Genomic DNA, 20,654 nt, shown 5'->3' with positions numbered 1-20,654 from the left:
AAGATCCGTACCCAAGGACTGGAAAGTTGCACAGGTCACACCAATATTCAAGAAAGGTAGTAGGAGTAATCCACTAAATTACAGGCCCATATCGTTAACGTCGATATGCACCAGGATTTTAGATCATATATTGTGTTCGAACATTATGAATTACATCGAAGAAAACGGTCTATTGACACACAGTAAACATGGGTTTAGAAAACATCGTTCCTGTGATACACAACTAGCTCTTAATCCATATGAAGTGTTGAGTGCTATTGACGAGGGATTTCAGATCGATTCTGTATTTCTGGATTTCCGGAAGGCTTTTGACACTGTACCACACAAGCAGCTCGTAGTGAAATTGTGTGCTTATAGAATATCGTCTCAGTTATGAGACTGAATTTGTGATTTCCTGTCAGAGAGGTCACAGTTCGTAGTAATTGACGGAAAGTCATTGAGTACAACAAAGTGATTTCTGGCATTCCCCAAGGTAGTGTTATAGGCCCTTTGCTGTTCCTTATCTATATAAATGATTTTGGAGACAATCAGAGCAACTGTCTTCAGTTGTTTCCAGATGAAGCTGGCATTTATCGACTAATAAAGTCATCAGAAGACCAAAACAAACTGCAAAACGATTTAGAAAAGATATCTGAATGGTGCAATAAGTGGCAGTTGACTCTAAATAATGAAAAGTGTGAGGTCATCCACATGAGTGCTAAAAGGAACTCGTTAACTTTGGTTACATGATAAATAAGTCTAATCCAAAAGCTGTAAATTCAACTAAACACCTAGATATTAGAATTACGAACAACTTAAATTGGAAGCAACGCATAGGAAATGTTGTGGGGAAGACTAACCCAAGACTGCGTTTTATTGGCAGGACACTTAGAAAGTGTAATACACCTACTAAGAAGACTGCCTACACTATGCTTGTCCGTCCTCTTTTAGAATACAGCTGCGCGGTGTGGGATCCTTACCAGATAGGGCTGATGGAGTACATCAAAAAAGTTCAAAGAAAGGCAGCACATTTTGTATTATCATGAAATATGGGAGAGAGTGTCACAGAAATGATACAGGATTTGGGCTGGAAATCATTAAAAGAAAAGCGTTTTTTTGTTGCGATGGAATCTTCTCACGAAATTCCAATCATCAACTTTCACCTCCGAATGTGAAAATATTTTGTTGACACCGACCTACATAAGGAAGAACGATCACCACGATAAAATAAGGGAAATCAGAGCTTGTACGGAAAGATATAGGTGTTCATTCTTTCTGCCCACTATACGAGATTGAAATAATAGAGAACTGTGAAGGTGGTTCGATGAACCCTCCGCCAGGCACCTGAATGTGATTTGCAGAGTATCCATGTAGATGTAGATGTAGATGAAAGACAATGTTCTTTTCACAAAACGCTATTGAGATAATTTATGGATCTGGAGTTTGTTGTTGACTGCAAAGTGATTCTACTGTCACTAACATGCATGTTGCGTAATGGCCACAAAGACAAGATAAGACAAATTAGTGCTTGTTCAGAGGCATACTGGTAGTAATTTTACCCTTGCTCCCTTTGCAAATGGAACAGGACAGAGGATGACTAACAATGGTACAAGATACCTCCTGCCACGCACTGTACAGTATCTTGTGGAGTATGAATGGAGATGAAAATGCAGATGTAGCACCATTTACTTTGTGCAGCATACTAAAAAATAAGAAAGAATTCTTAAATGCTGAAGCTAACAATTATTTTGGATTCAAAGGGGGAGGCCTTCATACATCTACATTCAATGATGTGGAAAAAAATTCCTTTGAAGTGATTTCAAGGAATGAGGAATGACGGCAGTCCTATTTGCAGAAACATTCTGTGGCTTGTGGAACTGTATTGACAATTGGCACTGAACATTTCTGTGCACTGAAAAGCTGGGTGGATCATTTTAAAGAACATCAGAACCTGTTGTTTCATAGTGTAAGTGGAGAAAGTTAGGCTGTGGATATAGAAAGAGTAACCTATTGCAAGAACATTACAAGATCAGTACTAATACAGTGTTATGAGTACAGAAATATTTTCCGATGAAACTGACATCTTATATAATTTACTTTCTGCAAAGACATATTCTGTAAAGGAATAACAATGCCAAAGATGTTAACAAAAAAGTAAACAAAGTATGACGATGTTAATGGCAAATAGTGATGGAGGGGAAAAGTTACCTCCACTAACAATAAGAAAATTTAAAACTTCCTGGTGTTTCAAAAAGGTAAAAATGCTATCCTGTACTTACAACAGTTTCTCTCCAAAATAATGTCATTTCATAATGTGTAAATGGTCCAATATTTATCTACATCTACATCTACATGACTACTCTGCAATTCACATTTAAGTGCTTGGCAGAGGGTTCGTCGAACCACAATCATACTATCTCTCTACCATTCCACTCCCGAACAGCGCGTGGGAAAAACGAACACCTAAACCTCTCTGCTCAAGCTCTGATTTCTCTTATTTTATTTTGATGATCATTCCTACCTATGTAGGTTGGGCTCAACAAAATATTTTCGCGTTCGGAAGAGAAAGTTGGTGACTGAAATTTCGTAAATAGATCTCGTCACGACGAAAAACGTCTTTGCTGTAATGACTTCCATCCCAATTCGCGTATCATATCTGCCACACTCTCTCCCCTACTACGTGATAATACAAAAAGAGCTGCCCTTTTTTGCACCCTTTCGATGTCCTCCGTCAATCCCACCTGGTAAGGATCCCACACCGCGCAGCAATATTCTAACAGAGGACGAACGAGTGTAGTGTAAGCTGTCTCTTTAGTGGACTTGTTGCATCTTCTAAGTGTCCTGCCAATGAAACGCAACCTTTGGCTCACCTTCCCCACAATATTATCTATGTGATCTTCCAACTGAAGTTCGTAATTTTAACACTCAGGTACTTAGTTGAATTGACAGCCTTGAGAATTGTACGATTTATCGAGTAATCGAATTCCAATGGATTTCTTTTGGAACTCATGTGAATCACCTCACACTTTTCGTTATTTAGCGTCAACTGCCACCTGCCACACCATACAGCAATCTTTTCTAAATCGCTTTGCAACTGATACCGGTCTTCGGATGACCTTACCAGACAGCATCATCTGCGAACAACCTAAGAGAACTGCTCAGATTGTCATCCAGGTCATTTATATAGATCAGGAACAGCAGAGGCCGCAGGATGCTTCCCTGGGGAACATCTGATATCACTTCAGTTTTACTCGATGATTTGCCGTGTATTACTACGAACTGCGACCTTCCTGACAGGAAATCACGAATCCAGTCACACAACTGAGACGATACCCCACAGGCCCGCAGCTTGATTAGAAGTCACCTGTGAGGAATGGTGTCAAAAGCTTTCCAGAAATCTAGAAATATGGAATCAACTTGAGATCCCCTGTCGATAGCCACCATTACTTCGTGCGAATAAAGAGCTAGCTGCGTTGCACAAGAACGATGTGTTCTGAAACCATGCTGATTACTTATCAATAGATCGTTCCCTTCGAGGTGATTCATAATGTTTGAATACAGTATATGCTCCAAAACCCTATTGCAAACCGACGTCAAAGATATAGGTCTGTAGTTAGATGGATTAATCCTACTACCCTTCTTAAACACTGGTGCGACCTGCGCAATTTTCCAATCAGTAGGTACAGATCTATCGGTGAGTGAGCGGTTGTATATGAGTGCTAAGTAGGGAGCTATTGTATCAGCGTAATCTGAAAGGAACCTAATCAGTATACAATCTGGACCTGAAGACTTGCCCGTATCAAGCGATTTGAGTTGCTTCGCAACCCCTAAGGTATCTACTTCTAAGAAACTCATGCTAGCAGCTGTTCGTGTTTCAAATTCTGGAATATTCCATTCATCTTCCCTGGAGAAGGAATTTCAGAAAACTGCGTTCAATAACTCCGCTTTAGCGGCACAGGCGTCGCTAACAGTACCATCGGCACTGCGCAGCGAAGGTATTGACTGCGTCTTGCCACTTGTGTACTTTACATACGACCAGAATTTCTTTGGATTTTCTACCAAATTTCGAGACAATGTTTCGTTGTGGAACCTATTAAAGGCATCTCGCATTGAAGTCCGTGCCAAATTTTGCGCGTCTGTAAATTTTAGCCAATCATCGGGATTTCGCGTTCTTCTGAACTTTGCATGCTTTTTCCATTGCCTCTGCAACAGAGTTCGGACCTGTTTTGAGTACCACGGGGGATCAGTTCCATCTCTTACCAATTTATGAGGTATGAATCTCTCAATTACTGTTGCTACTATATCTTTGAATTTGAGCCACATCTCATCTACATTTGCATAGTCAGTTCGGAAGGAATGGAGATTGTCTCTTAGGAAGGCTTCTAGTGACACTTTTTTAAATAAAATTATTTTGCGTTTGTTTCTGGTGGATTTGGAAGAAACGGTATTGAGCCTAGCTACAACGACCTTGTGATCACTAATCCCTGTATCAGTCATGATGCTCTCTATCAGCTCTGGATTGTTTGTGGCTAAGAGGTCACGTGTGTTTTCGCAACCATTTACAATTCGCGTGGGTTCGTGGACTAACTGCTCGAAGTAATTTTTGGAGAAAGCATTTATGACAATCTCGGAAGATGTTTTCTGCCTACCACCGGTTTTGAACAAGTATTTTTGCCAACATATCGAGGGAAGGTTGAAGTCCCCACCAACTATAACCGTATGAGTGGGGTATTTATTTGTTACGAGACTCAAATTTTCTCTGAACTGTTCTGCAACTATATCATCAGAGTCTGGGGGTCGGTAGAAGGAGCCAATTATTAACTTAGTTCGGCTGTTAAGTATAACCTCCACCCATACCAATTCGCACGGAGTATCTACTTCGACTTCACTACAAGATAAACCACTACTGACAGACACAAACACTCCACCCCCAATTCTGCCTAATCTACCTTTCCTGAACACCGTCTGAGACTTAGTAAAAATTTCTGCAGAACTTATTTCAGGCTTTAGCCAGCTTTCTGTACCTATAACGATTTCAGCTTCTGTGCTTTCTATTAGTGCTTGAAGCTCAGGGACTTTCCCAGCACAACTACAACAATTTACAACTACAATTCCGACTGTTCCTTGATCCAATCACGTATTGTCACGCACCCTTTGAGATTGCAGCCCACCCCGTACTTTCCCGAGGTCTTCTAACCTAAAAAACCGCCCAGTCCATGCCACACAGCCTCCGCGACCCTTGTAGCCGCCAGCTGAGCGTAGTGAACTCCTAACCTATTCAGCGGAACCCAAAACCCCACCACCCTATGGCGCAAGTCAAGGAATCTGCGAGCCAACATGGTTGCAAAACCGTCTGAGCCTCTGAGTCAGACCCTCCACCCGGCTCTGCACCAAAGGTCCGCAGTCGGTTCTGTCAACGATGCTGCAGATGGTGAGCTCTGCCTTCATTTTGTAAGCAAGACCGGCAGCCTTCACCAAATTAGATAGCCGCTGCAATCCAGAGAAAATTTCCTCAGATCCAAAGCGACACACGTCATTAGTGCCGACATGTGCCACCACCTGCAGCTGGCTGCACCCTGTGATCTTCATGGCATCCGGAAGGACCCTTTCCACATCAGGAATGACTCCACCCGGAATGCACACGGAGTGAACACTGGATTTCTTCCCCTCCTTAGCCGCCATATCCCTAAGGGGCCCCATGACGCGCCTAACATTGGAGCTCCCAACTACCAATAAGCCCACCCTCTGTGATTGCCCGGACCTTGAAGATTGAGAATCATCCTCTGAAACAGGGCAGGCAGCTGCATCTGACTCAGCCAGAGTCAGTGCCTGAAACCTGTTTGTCAGACGCACCGGGGAGGCTTTGTGATAGCCTCCGGGGATGTCTTTCGCTGCCTGCCACACCTTGGAACGACCTCCCAATCAACCACAGGTGAGGGCTCAGCCCCACTGTGGGCAGCAACCGGGGCAACCACAGCGGCAGACCGATCTGGGGACAGACGGGAAGATGCAAAAGTGGGGCTGGGAATCAACATTTTGAACATAGAAAATTTGACAGGACTTGCAGGAATGTAACAGTAAGGTTCTACAGTATAAACAAATTATAATTCCCAACAACAGCTTGCGTCCTGGCAGAACCATGGTTACCCCTTAATAAACAATTATATTAGTTGGCAAATTAACAACATAATCATCATCATCCTAGTTTCAGCAAACTGCACCAGTGATTAGCAGAACACTACAATGGCACTAAAAGAATAAAACAGTTTTAAATGTGAATAGGAAAAATAAATATAAAAGGAACATACCAATGGTGAATTCACATTTATTGCGGTAGCTGTCCTGTTGAGGAGAAGAACGACAACCAAGCAGCTCACATGGTAATCCATTGTACATACTTTGCTGCTTCTTCAGCCATGCACCCAGTGCTGGGTTACAGCGTACCATATCACGGCCCAGACGCGTGAGCAACTGGCGCATGCTTTCCAGCTTCCGGTTCACCTATCGACACAATTATTCGCACAAATGTTTAGCTGTCACAATCACACTAGACAGTTATTTCTACTGTAATATGTTTCAAATTTGGTCTTCACTATTGAATTATTCAAACATTAATCTTAAACCTACAGCATTAAAATAAAATACAATACTAGCTACATTCGTACAGAGACCCTTCTTTACTGGTGGCAGTAAGCACTGAACATATTTTATTACAATACCTTTCACATTTAGAAGTGCCATAACAGTTTTCTACACTTCAGATTATGGTATTCTAAGTTCTGATTCTAGTTCTTGGTCCTTGCTGATTTTATGTAATGTGCATTCAATATTTTCCACAGGTCTACTTTATTGTTGTTGTCTAGAGTGTGGACAACTTTCAACTGATTCTCAGACATCTCAGACATCTGTCTCATGTCATTATTCATGGTAGTCTCAACTCATTACTTCTAAAATCATCTTTATATCCTCTGCAAATGAATTTTCCAGCTTTACCCAAGATTAGATGCTAATGCAGTGATCACATACATGCCATGACTCTCTAGAATGTGGCTGCTACAGTCATCCTCACTCACATATACACTTTGCAGTCCACTTTAATGAGCTACCACCAAGATTGATCACTATATTTTTTAAACAGATTTCATACCTCTGATACCAACAGACAAGATGATCATAATATCTCCATACCAGCAGATTAAATACCTTAAAAGTTGTCTCACTTGACACATGTATAAGTGTGAGTTACTGTTCCATGATTTTTCACACTCTTAATGTCAGGTAGTGAAAAGCCACCGCCACCATGCTCACTTTTAACAGAATCTCCCCCTTGGCAATGACACAAGACATTAATCCAATAAAAATTCACAAATCTTTTCCTAACTGTTCTGATATCAATGGACCTCCTAATCACTGAACCAACAATTAAGTGGGGTGACTGAAGGTAACCTCCATCACAAGTAAATGTGATTCCGAATGCATTATGTCTTGAAACAAAGAAACTGGAACCAAGTAGACAGCAATCAGTATGTTTCTATGTTTTTTGTGTACTGTCACACATAAAGGTAAGAATCTTCTTGTTTTCTATGGTTAATATGATTCATACCAGCACAAAATTCCCCTTACTAGAATATAAGGAAAAAAAGTTTTTCTTGAAGTGCTAGTCATGACACAGCACCTAAGACAAATCTGCCCCAACTGAACTTCACTTCCTTGATCCAAGCCATCACCATCAGTCTAAGTGAAACAATGCTGAGGATGTTGCTCCATTGGTCCCATATTCCTTCAATTAAGGAGAGTCTCAAAAAGGAATTACAAGATCTGTGTATTACTATGAGATACGAAAGCAGTCAAAATGTGCTTGTGTACTAGATGATGTGAAAGCCAATCCTGATACACTCAGGATGCTGAAATATTTTTTATTGTACTGGAGGTCTTACTGCAATCAGGTAGATTGATGGAAATTCTATGTTAAACATGAGGTGTTACAAAAAATATCGGGAATTTTGTAATTTCACAGGTAGTATAGGTCTAATTCATGTAGTGTTAGTCAACATTTCTGAAATGTATGTCATCAGTTGTCAAGAAGGTTATATGTGTTTGCTTATGAGTGGTGATCACTGTTTTGTTTTAAAAATGGATCAGAAAATTTTGCTATAAAAATGGAATAAATGTAACAAACTTTAGAAATGTTGAATATTGCTTTTGGTGAGTCTGCTATAAGCAAAGCCAGGGCTTACAAGTGGCACAAGCATTTCCAAAATGGCTATGATGATGATGACATTCTGGACAACCCAGCACATCAACAACATATGAAAACACAGAAAAAGTGAAAGAAATGATCATGAATGATCACCTAATCACCAGTGGAGAAGTTGCTGATGGTGGCATATCAAATGGCTCAACTGGCTCACACCATGAAATCTGTTTGGATGTTTTTGGTATGAAATATGTGACAAAAAAATTTGTGCCAGATGCACCCACTCACACTTCATCGACAGGTGAAGCAAATATACGACTGCTTGGGTAAGTCAGATGACGACAGCAGTCACTGTCTCATACACTGTTGACTCACAAGTCACTTATTTCACTGCAATTTTTGTGGCATTTTCTTTGTAGTTTTGGAGCACAAAACCACCATCTTTACCATGAATGTACTGCTTGATCAGCACATGTGCTGCAGTATATTTTTGGCTTCTGTCATACTTATTTTCAAATATTTTGACAAAAACATAAAAAAGTTCATATAAACAAGAAATGAAACAAATTTTACAATGAAGCATAAGCATATGATGTGCAACTGTATACGTAACATCCACAAACTGATTCGTGGTTAACTTCATGAATTAACTCAGGCACAAGCACAGAAAACTGGTGTATTGTGAACAAGCATATCCACTCATGCCACAGCACTGCAACTGCTTTTGCATTGGTACACAGCACACCCCGCACACTAAAGTTGAGTTCCCCACCCCACGCCCCGCCTTCTCTCCCAGTTGTTTGTACCATCCTCACCAACAAATTTACATCAATACAGAATCGGCTATGCTGACCAACCCACAACATGGCATCCCCCTGCCCCCTCTTATGTTCTTACTGTAGCTGTCACTGGCTGTGGCCCGTGGCAGAGTATCAGGCAGTCAGAAGTTAAACTTACAGTACAGAAGAAAGGGAAATATCATGCAAAGGGTTGGGGTTCCATGTTAGTCAATCACATGCTCACAAAGTAAATGTAAGGGAGGAGTGGAGGGGGAGGGCAGGTAGAGGTAGAGGGAATGGAGGGGCTGAGAAGATGAAATGGCTTCTGATGAGTCAAAGGAGCCTGCAGGTCCTGAAAGTGAGACATTCTGGTACAACAAGCAATAAAAATATAAAATGATTCCTTGAAAATAAAAAAGACATGAATTATTCACACTTAGCAGTGATGCTTCAAAACTATGATGTGAAAAGTAACTACTGGGCAAGTTTTCCATAATTGATACAATCAAAATAACTGACCGTCCAATTACCTGTTCCTCATACGGTATGTCCCACCATGGTGTTGTAGATTTTTTCATCATTTCAGTCAATGTTTCAGAGGTGAGCTTTACTTTCTTAGCAGCAACATCATCTGTTTCCAGCTGCAATGATCTCTTCTGTACCAGTGGATCAGGTGCAGCTCTCGCTTCCTTCAAGTAAAAACATGTTTGTCAGCATACAGCATATCTTCAGCAGAATTTATTCTCCTAAATCTTTTCTGGTCCTGCTTGTGTATGAGTTTCAGGACTTATGTGCTCGATGAACATTCTTACAGATTAGTTAGGAAAAATGACATGATCCGCTATCTTCTTCCAACAGCAGATACAGACAAGCCAAACGATTTCCCGCCAGTCCATGCCTTGTGTCTGAAGGGAGAAACAGGTTCAGACTGGCATGGCTTAGTTTTCAACACAATGAAACAATATCTTTGTACAGCAGTAACAAAAAGTACTCTTAGTTCCATTTTATTTAGGCACAGTCACAAGATATAATTACAACCATTACCAGTTTTGGCCATACATTGACCATTTTCAGAATCTACATACACCTGTGACTTATGGATAATGAAGTTGCTGATGTAGGGTCAAAACAGGTATTGATTGTGACTGTGTTCTGTGACTGTGTCTAAAAGAAATAAAAATACGACCCTTTTCTTTTACTCTGTTCAAAGAAGAAGTTCCACTGTGTTCAAAACTAATCTGTCTCTGACCCTCATCAAAGTCACTAATCTAAATACTAATAATAAGTGAAAGTACGTATGTGGATAGCTATATTACTCCAGAGTGCAAGGAAGGAAAGTGAAGGTACATATGTGGATAGCTATATTACTCCAGAGCGCAAGGAAGGAAGGCTCTGCCACTAGTACTATGCCAGTGTGAAATGATACCCTAGTGCAGGCATAGCCAGGAAGATGATAAAAAGAACAGATACATTTGTATTTTTATTCAGTAGAATGAGACATTTACTTCTGTCACACCTCACAGTTCTGAGCACAGCACAAGACCAGACTGACCATGTACTCTTGGTGAGAGAAGTCTGCGTATCGAATCACTGCACTGTCCAGTGCATATATACACACCTATGGGTGCACATAGAGAATGCAGATGACCTGCTAATCAATGTGCAGGAGTGCCATTATGAGTACAATATCATAGTGTGCTGCATTACCTCTGCAGTCTCTCTCATGTGATTTTACAGAAAGTATTTGGAAAAACAAAAAAAATTGTTTTACCTCTAGCTTTACACATCAGCTTCATGGCGAAGTGCTCATCATTTCATTAATGATCATAGTTATTTTGATATTTCACTTGGATGAGTAGCTGACAAGGGTCCAAAAATTATCAACTTGTTCACAGATTCAGAGTAACGAAACAGTTTTACTGTCTCAATTCCATTCTGTAGTAAAAATGTGGCATTGTTCTACCAGAAATAGAAAATCTGATGCCTGTTTATCTGTGCATAATAATACTATAAGAACACTGCCGAGTAAAACTGTGAGGGATGGGAAAAACCCACCATGGTTCAACAACAAAGTTAGGAAACTACTGCGAAAGCAAAGAGAGCTTCACTGCAAATTTACACGAAGCTAAACAATGTCAAAGTTAGCGCAAGGAGGGCTATGTGTGAAACGTTCAGTGAATTTGAAAGTAAAATTCTATGTACCGGCTTGACAGAAAATCCTAGGAAGTTCTGGTCTTACGTTGAATCAGTAAGTGGATCGAAACAGCATATCCAGATACTCTGGGATGATGATGGCACTGAAACAGAGGATGACACGCGTAAAGCTGAAATACTAAACACCTTTTTCCAAAGCTGCTTCACAGAGGAAGACCACACTGCAGTTCCTTTTCTCAATCCTCGCACAAACGAAAAAATGGCTGACATCGAAATAAGTGTCCAAGGAATAGAAAAGCAACTGAAATCATGCAACAGAGGATAGTCCACTGGACCTGACGGGATACCAATTCGATTCTACACAAAGTACGCGAAAGAACTTGCCTCCCTTCTAACAGCCATGTAGAAATCTCTAGAGGAATGGAAGGTTCCAAGTGATTGGAAAAGAGCACAGGTAGTTCCAGTTTTCAAGAAGGATCATCGAGCAGATTCGCAAAACTGTAGGCCTATATCTCTGACTGCGATCTGTTGTAGAATTTTAGAACATGTTTTTCTGGAAACCCAGAATCTACTCTGTACGAATCAACATGGATTCCAGAAACAGCAATCATGTGAGACCCAACTCACTTTATTTGTTCATGAGACCCAGAAAATATTAGTACAGGCTCCCAGGTAGATGCCATTTTCCTTGACTTCCGGAAAGCGTTCGATACAGTTCCATACTGTCGCCTGATAAACAAAGTAAGAGCCTATGGAATATCAGACCAGCTGTGTGGCTGGATTGAAGAGTTTTTAGCAAACAGAACACAGCATGTTGTTCTCAATGGAGAGATGTCTACAGACATTAAAATAACCTCTGGTGTGCCACAGGGGAGTGTTATGGGACCACTGCTTTTCACAATATATATAAATGACCTAGAAGATAGTGTTGGAAGTTCCATGCGGTTTTTTGCGGATGATGCTGTAGTACACAAAGAAGTTGCAGCATTAGAAAATTGCAGCGAAATACAGGAAGATCTGCAACGGATAGGCACTTGGTGCAGGGAGTGGCAACTGACCCTTAACATAGACACATGTAATATATTGCGAATACATAGAAAGAAGGATCCTTTATTGTTTGATTATATGATGGTGGAACAAACACTGGTAGCAGTTACTTCTGTAAAATATCTGGGAGTATGCATACAGAACGTGAAATGATCATATAAAATTAGTTGTTGGTAAGGCAGGTGCCAGGTTGAGATTCACTGGGAGAGTCCTTAGAAAATAAAGTCCATCAACATAGGAGGTGGCTTACAAAACACTCATTCGACCTATACTTGAGTATTGCTCATCAGTGTGGAATCTGTACCAGGTCGGATTGACTGAGGAGACAGAGAAGATCCAAAGAAGAGTGGCGCGTTTCATCACAGGGTTATTTGGTATGTGTGATAGCATTACGGAGATGTTTAGCAATCTCAAGTGGCAGACTCTGCAAGAGGGGCGCTCTGCATCGCGGTGTAGCTTGCTGTCCAGGTTTCGAGAGGGTGCCTTTCTGGATTCTGGATGAGGTATCGAATATATTGCTTCCCCCTACTTATACCTCCCGAGGAGGAGATCACGAATGTAAAATTAGAGAGATTCGAGCGCACACGGAGGCTTTCCGGCAGTTGTTCTCCCCGCGAACCATATGCGGCTGGAACAGGAAAGGGAGGTTATGGCAGTGGTACGTAAAGTGCCCTACGCCACACACCACTGGGTGGCTTGCGGAGTATAAATATAGATGTAGATGTATGGACTGTTAGAGACCACTCGTTAATGTGAAAATAGATTATAAATATATATAATGAATGAAACTTTCTAGCAGATTAAAACTGTGTTCTGGACTGGAAATTAAACCTCAGCCTTTTGCCTTTTGCATGCAAGTGTTCTACAAAAAGAGTTACCACAGCACAAATCATGACCTGTCCCCACATCTATATTTCCACCAACAGCTCACCTTGTACCTTCCAAACTTCACCAGTCTCCTTTGTAACTTGTTGTTTTAATCTGCCAAGGAGTTTCATATCAGCACACATTCCCTTGTAGAGTAGAAAGTTCATTCCATATATGATCTCTGTTTAACATATCAAAAGATATTTAAAGTGAAGTAGTTCATCACTTCATTCTGAATGGGTATAGGAACAACGAGATTATACACCATTCGCTGTGAATCATTTTCATATTTCTCACATCATTGAAGGGCAGCAAGATAATCCTTTGTTAAGTTTCCGTTTCACTCATTCAATGTTAAAAATATAATGGGTTACGGATTTCTGGCAAAATTACAACAGAATTGTCAGTTTATTTTAGTCTGAATTTTCTACCTTTCTTCCTTTGAAGAAACCTGTCAATAAGGAAATGTAAACATTACTAATAATTGATGATGAATCAGAACTGTGTAACATCTACATTTCTCTAGTTGAGAGGTTTAATTTTGCTTCTTTTGCCAAAACACATGTTAAGCTGCACAAACTCACCTTGCTAACAGATTAAACATTAGCTTGTAATGAACTTGAGAATAGGGGTCTGTCCACTCCTACTCAAGGTCACAGCCTCTATTGGATGCGGGCAATCGCTAACTGATGGGAGGGCTCTCCTCCCCCTCCTCCTCCCCCTCCCCCTCCACCACCACCTCCACCTCCACCTCCACCTCCACCTCCACCTCCACCTCCACCTCCACCTCCACCTCCACCTCCACCTCCACCTCCACCTCCACCTCCACCTCCACCTCCAATACCTCTCAGTACAAAGTTATAGTTGGCTGCTCTCCTAAACATAGTTTGTCTTCAGCAAGTTTACCTCCTGAAGCACTAATGAACGTTCACTCTGAGGATGACCTTGAAAATATAATTAATCAGGTGAGTATCAGCAGTGAGACAGGGACTGAAATGTTGCAGGATAACGATCACAGTAAATCTCGAGTGCAAGAGGGTAACATACCAACAGGAAAAGAGGTTGAGAACAGAGAGAAAGAAAGTATTCCTGACAATAGCGACTACTGCTTGACATTTAAATGAGTTAACTTGAACCATGGACCATGACCTTGCCGTTGGTGGGGAGCCTTGCGTGCCTAAGTGATACAGATGGCCGTACCGTAGGTGCAACCATAACGGAGGGGTATCTGTTGAGAGGCCAGACAAACGTGTGGTTCCTGAAGAGGGGCAGCAGCCTTTTCAGTAGTTGCACGGGCAACAGTCTGGATGATTGACTGATCTGGTCCCGTAACACTAACCAAAATGGCCTTGCTGTGCTGGTACTGCGAATGGCTGAAAGCAAGGGGAAACCACAGCCGTAATTATTCCCGAGGGCATGCAGCTTTTGTGTTTGATTAAATGATGATGGCGTCCTCTTGGGTAAAATATTCCAGAGGTAAAATAGTCCCCCATTCGGATCTCCGGGTGGGGACTGTGGTGTCACCGCCAGACACCACACTTGCTAGGTGGTAGCCTTTAAATCGGCCATGGTCCGTTAGTATACGTCGGACCCGCGTGTCGCCACTGTCAGTGATTGCAGACTGAGGGCCGCCACAAGGCAGGTCTAAAGAGACTTCCTAGCACTCGCCCCAGTTGTACAGCCGACTTTGCTAGCGATGGTTCACTGACAAATTATGCTCTCATTTGCCGAGACGATAGTTAGCATAGCCTTCAGCTATGTCATTTGCTACGACCTAGCAAGGCGCCATTATCATTTGCTATTTATCTTGTGATGCATGTACCGTCAGACCAATGTTCACCAATTATGAATTAAAGTTAAGTATTCCAACAGCTACGACATTTTTTGCTAAAGTTTAACTTCCTTAAATGTTCCAGACCTCACGCCAGCCTGCGTGAGCTTAACGCGTGCCTTTCTGCTACCAACCATAGTGGCTTGCTGTCTTGCCAAGTCACAACAGGGACTACTCAAGAGGACATTGTTATCAGGAGAAAGAAAACTGGCGTTCTACGGATTGGAGCGTGGATTGTCAGATTCCTTAATCGGGCAAGTAGATTAGAAAATTTAAAAAGGGAAATGGATGGGTTAAAGTTAGATATAGTGGGAATTAGTGAAGTTCAGTGGCAGGAGGAATAAGACTTCTGGTCAGGTGAATACAGGGTTATAAATAGAAAATGAAATAGGGGTAATGCAGGAGTAGGTTTAATAATGAGTAGGAAAATAGGAATGCGGGTAAGCTACTACAAACAGCACAGTGAACGCATTATTCTGGCCAAGATAGATACGAAGCCCACACCTACCACAATAGTACAAGTTTATATGCCAACTAGTTCCACAGATGACGAAGAGATTGATGTCGTGTATGATGAGATAAAAGAAATTATTCAGACAGTGAAGAGAGGCGAAAATTTAATAGTCATGGGTGACTGGAATCCAAGAGTAGGAAAAGGGAGAGAAGGAAACATAGTGGGTGAATATGGATTGGAGGAGAGCGATGAAAGAGGAAGCCGTCTGGTAGAATTTTGCACAGAGCATAAGTTAATCATAGCTAACACTTGGTTCAAGAATCATAAAAGAAGGTTATATACATGGAAGAATCCTGGAGATACTAGAATGTATCAGATAGATTATATAATGGTAAGACAGAGATTTAGGAACCAGGTTTTAAATTGTAAGACATTTCCAGGGGCAGATGTGGACTCTGATCACAATCTATTGGTTATGAACTGTAGACTAAAACTGAAGAAACTGCAGAAACGTAGGAATTTAAGGAGATGGGACGTGGATAAACTGAAAGAAACAGAGGTTGTACAGAGTTTCAGGGAGAGCATAAGGGAACAATTGACAGGAATGGGGGAAAGAAATACAGTAGAAGAAGAATGGGTAGCTCTCAGGGATGAAGTAGTGAAGGCAGCAGAGGATCAAGTAGGTAAAAAGACGAGGGCTAGTAGAAATCCTTGGGTAACAGAAGAAATATTGAATTTAATTGATGAAAGGAGAAAATATAAAAACGCAGTAAATGAAGCAGGCAGAAGGGAATACAAACGTCTCAAAAATGAGATCGACAGGAAGTGCAAAAGTGCAAGTAGTGAAGGCAGCAGAGGATCAAGTAGGTAAAAAGACGAGGGCTAGTAGAAATCCTTGGGTAACAGAAGAAATATTGAATTTAATTGATGAAAGGAGAAAATACAAAAATGCAGTAAATGAAGCAGGCAGAAGGGAATACAAACGTCTCAAAAATGAGATCTACAGGAAGTGCAAAATGGCTAAGCAGGGATGGCTAGAGGACAAATGTAAGGATGTAGAGGCTTATCTCACTAGGGGTAAGATAGATACTGCCTACAGGAAAATTAAAGAGACCTTTGGAGAAGAGAGAGCCACTTGTATGAGTATCAAGAGCTCAGATGGAAACCCAGTTCTAAGCAAAGAAGGGAAAGCAGAAAGGTGGAAAGAGTATATAGAGGGTCTATACAAGGGCGATGTACTTGAGGACAATATTATGGAAATGGAAGAGGATGTAGATCAAGATGAAATGGGAGATACGATACTGCGTAAAGAGTTTGTCAGAGCACCTGGTGAACAAGATGTATGAGACAGGCGAAATACCCTCAGACTTCAAGAAGAATATATTAATTCCAGTCCCAAAGAAAGCAGGTGTTGACAGATGTGAAAATTACCGAACTATCAGTTAAATAAGTCACAGCTGCAAAATACTAGCACAAATTCTTTACAGACGAATGGAAAAACTGGTAGAAGCCGACCTCAGCAAAGATCAGTTTGTATTCCGCAGAAATGTTGGAACATGTGAGGCAATACTGACCCTACGACTTATCTTAAAAAATAGATTAAGGAAAGGCAAACCTACATTTCTAGCATTTGTGGACTTAGAGAAAGCTTTTGACAATGTTGACTGGAATACTCTCTTTCAAATTCTAAAGGTGACAGGGGTAAAATACAGGGAGCGAAAGGCTATTTACAGTTTGTACAGAAACCAGATGGCAGTTATAAGAGTCGAGGTGCATGAAAGGGAAGCAGCGGTTGGGAAGGGAGTGAGACAGGGTTGTAGTCTCTCCCCGATGTTATTCAATCTGTATATTGAGCAAGCAGTAAAGGAAACAAAAGAAAAATTCGGAGTAGGTATTAAAGTCCATGGAGAACAAATAAAAACTTTGAGGTTCGCCGATGACATTGTAATTCTGTCAGAGGCAAAGGACTTGGAAGAGCAGTTGAACAGAATGGACAGTGTCTTGAAAGGAGGATATAAGATGAACATCAACAAAAGCAAAACGAGGATAATGGAATGTAGTCGAATTAAGTCAGGTGATGCTGAGGGAATTAGATTAGGAAATGAGACACTTAAAGTAGTAAAGGAGTTTTGCTATTTGGGGAGCAAAATAACTGATGATGGTCAAAGTAGAGAGGATATAAAATATAGACTGGCAATGGCAAGGAAAGCGTTTCTGAAGAAGAGAAATTTGTTAACATCGAGTATAGATTTAAGTGTCAGGAAGTCGTTTCTGAAAGTATTTGTATGGAATGTAGCCACATATGGAAGTGAGACATGGACGATAAACAGCTTAGACAAGAAGAGAATAGAAGCTTTCGAAATGTGGTGCTACAGAAGAATGCTGAAGATTAGATGGGTAGATCACATAACTAATGAGGAGGTATTGAATAGAATTGGGGAGAAGAGGAGTTTGTGGCACAACTTGACAAGAAGAAGGGACCGGTTGGTAGGACATGTCCTGAGGCATCAAGGGATCACAAATTTACCATTGGAGGGCAGTGTGGAGGGTAAAAATCGTAGAGGGAGACCAAGAGATGAATACACTAAGCAGATTCAGAAGGATGTAGGTTGCAGTAAGTACTGGGAGATGAAGAAGCTTGCACAGGATAGTGTAGCATGGAGAGCTGCATCAAACCAGTCTCAGGACTGAAGACAACAACAACAACAACAACAACTTGTGCTATTAAGAAACACAGAACTGAAGTGTACAAGTGCTTAGAAGAACAAGTGCAAAGAATGCAGCAGTGTGCGGATCACTGCTTTCCAACAGTGGTAGATGGCTGTACTGTGAGAGTTCCAGTTTCCGACTTTGATAAAGCAAGAGGAGATGCTGAGTTACCTTGGGTGTCATCCTCAAGAAAATGGCCAATGGCTTCTACCGAATCGGGATGAGAGATGGTGTGCTGAGCCAACTATATGCACAGTAATAAATCGTTTGTTTTTAAATAATTGTGGAAGAGACAATACGATATGGCACTGCGGCTACAACTACAACATTTTGTTTCAGGTCCCAGCTCAGTACTTGCCCTCTAAGAATAATCTCAGAGGAGGAATTTCCAGCAGAGAAAACTGTTGCCCTGAGGATGGTTGCGACGTCTTGGTCAGAGGAAAGCAGCCAGGGATTCTTCAAATGCAACTGCCAGCAAAAATGTCAGACTCTGAGATGCTTTTGCAGAAACAAAAATGTGTTGTGCAACTCAAAAGTGCCATGGTGCACGTCTTTGCTGCAATAAATGAATTTTACATAATATGACTATGTTTTCAAACTGCAGGTGATAAATGCAACTTTCAAAGTACAACTGTTTTGTTATTACAGCCATGGTTCACTTTCCTTACCTATTGGCAGTGAAAGTATACATTCACTAGTGATAGTGCACTATCCCTAGTCAATGTGTATTGTTTGACAGAGCTAGAATCAGTAATCCACTTTCACTAACTGGGCCAGTGAAGGTGCACTAATACCTGTGATGGTATACTTTCCCTGAAACTTCCACTTCCATGATAACAAATACATAAATGCCACTTTCAAGTGCAATTTTTAACAATATATATGTTGTTCAAATTCTGATCACTACAAGCTACTGCGACAGAATCCTAAAACAAGAGTATCTTATTAAACGAGTAATTGGTCATCAGAAAGGTCAATAGCTTACAGAAATCCTCTGTATGTTGGTTTGCAATAACATAAGTCTAAAAATTTCATGTTTATTGTCATACTAGCAAATCCTCTTTTCACTAGCTGTCAACAATCTAAAAAAATTACAGTACTCCAATGAAGGGAAAAAACTATAGCTACTGCTATGTCATCATAGATAAGAAAGTTACGTGTATTAACTACATGGCAAAATTCTCAGCTGTTTGCTTGCTATTTGCCACATTTGGAGAAAGATTTTTATGATGTTTACTGGAATAAACTCCTTGAATTTCTGAAGGTAGCAGGAGTAAAATACATGGAATGACACATTATTTACAACTTAGGAACCAAATGACAGTTATAAAGAGTTGAAGGGCACAAAAGGGAAGCAGTAATTGAGAAGGCACTGAGAACAAGTTGTAGCCAATCCCCAGTGTTATTCGATTTGTACACTGAGCAAACTGTGAAAGAAAGCAAGAAGAAATTTGGACAGGGAATTAAAGTTCTGGGAAAAGAAATAAGAACTTTGATGTTTGTCGATGACATCGTAATTTTGTCAGACACACCAAAAAACTTGGAAGAGCAGCTCAAAGAGACGGGTAGTTCTTGAAAGGGGGAAATAATTAGCGTGTGCAAGGGAACCCACTGCATGAAATTCATTTTCTGGGGATTGTTACTACATGTAGATTGTCTCCCAAGTTTAAAGAAATATTCACCATGTTAGCTAAATGTAATATGCAGCAGTGTATGATCTAATATGCACCAAACCAAAAATCTCTGTATGTCCATCTTTTCAGAGATGGTTGTGGGGCTTGGCTGTTTGCTAGAGGATGTCAAATCAAACACCTTTCAGCCATCTCATGTCCAAACTTATTTTATTTGGCTACCAATTTAGCCAGTTTACAATGCCATCTTCAGGCCCCTGACTGACGTGCAGGAAGATTCCACCTCGGTTCTGGTCAAAGCAGGGGCCAGCATTCAAATACTGGTATCTGTAAATTTTTGCTATAGTGATCATTTCAACCACCATCTGCCAGCCAAAGCCAAAATGAGCAACCCCAATTTTTCACTGCAAACTTTTTGAATTTTGTAGAGTGTGTGACTTAAATGCAAACTTTACAACTATGACCATTAAAGAAATTGTTGTGAATCGCCGATCATTCAAAGTACCGCCGCGCAATTACGCGCATCCTCTACATGCGGCGCTGTCTGCCAGCCATGCAGCAGCCACACCACCTAAGCGACCAGCCAGCCAGCGGCCGCTAGACTTGGACTCAGTGCCCATTCGAATGGTACAGTGTTCACATGTCTTGCTTCTCAACTTGCTCTGTGACTTATATGTGTTGTGCCGTTTTGAAATATGTGTGTTCAACTTGACGTTATAACAATTGGTGACGAGGATGGGATTTTTCCTTTTCATCGTTGACCCACAGGTTTCCATGGCTACTGTCGAGCAACTATTGCAAAGTCTCATTGAACAGCAAACGCTTCTAACATTGGTGATTCGTGATTTCGTCACGGCATCAAATGCGGGGCATCTCTCGCCGTCGTCTCTACATCCTTTTCCTCCTTACGACAAGATGGCGGAAGACTGGTCTGATTATGAAAAACGTCTTCGACAGCATTTCTTGGCATTTCATGTCACAGACGAACAAACATGTAAGTCTCTGT

General features: G+C 41.1%; 1 protein-coding gene across 1 annotated transcript in view; it reads right to left on the bottom strand.

Annotated features, from left to right (window-relative positions):
- Nucleotides 1-20,654, bottom strand: part of LOC126166411 (tRNA (uracil-5-)-methyltransferase homolog A-like) — a 96,534-nt gene that overhangs the window by 29,138 nt on the left and 46,742 nt on the right. The window contains exons 4-5 of the mRNA XM_049920400.1: nucleotides 9,486-9,644; nucleotides 6,288-6,480 (exon numbers count right to left, since the gene is read on the bottom strand). Coding sequence (XP_049776357.1) covers nucleotides 6,288-6,480; nucleotides 9,486-9,644 — 352 coding nt within the window. The remainder of the gene's footprint in view (nucleotides 1-6,287; nucleotides 6,481-9,485; nucleotides 9,645-20,654) is intronic.

Source organism: Schistocerca cancellata, chromosome 1, assembly GCF_023864275.1.
Source record: "Schistocerca cancellata isolate TAMUIC-IGC-003103 chromosome 1, iqSchCanc2.1, whole genome shotgun sequence".
Classification (NCBI taxonomy): domain Eukaryota; kingdom Metazoa; phylum Arthropoda; class Insecta; order Orthoptera; family Acrididae; genus Schistocerca; species Schistocerca cancellata.
Note: the sequence above shows the minus strand (reverse complement) of the source record. Positions and strands in the feature narration are given on the sequence as shown.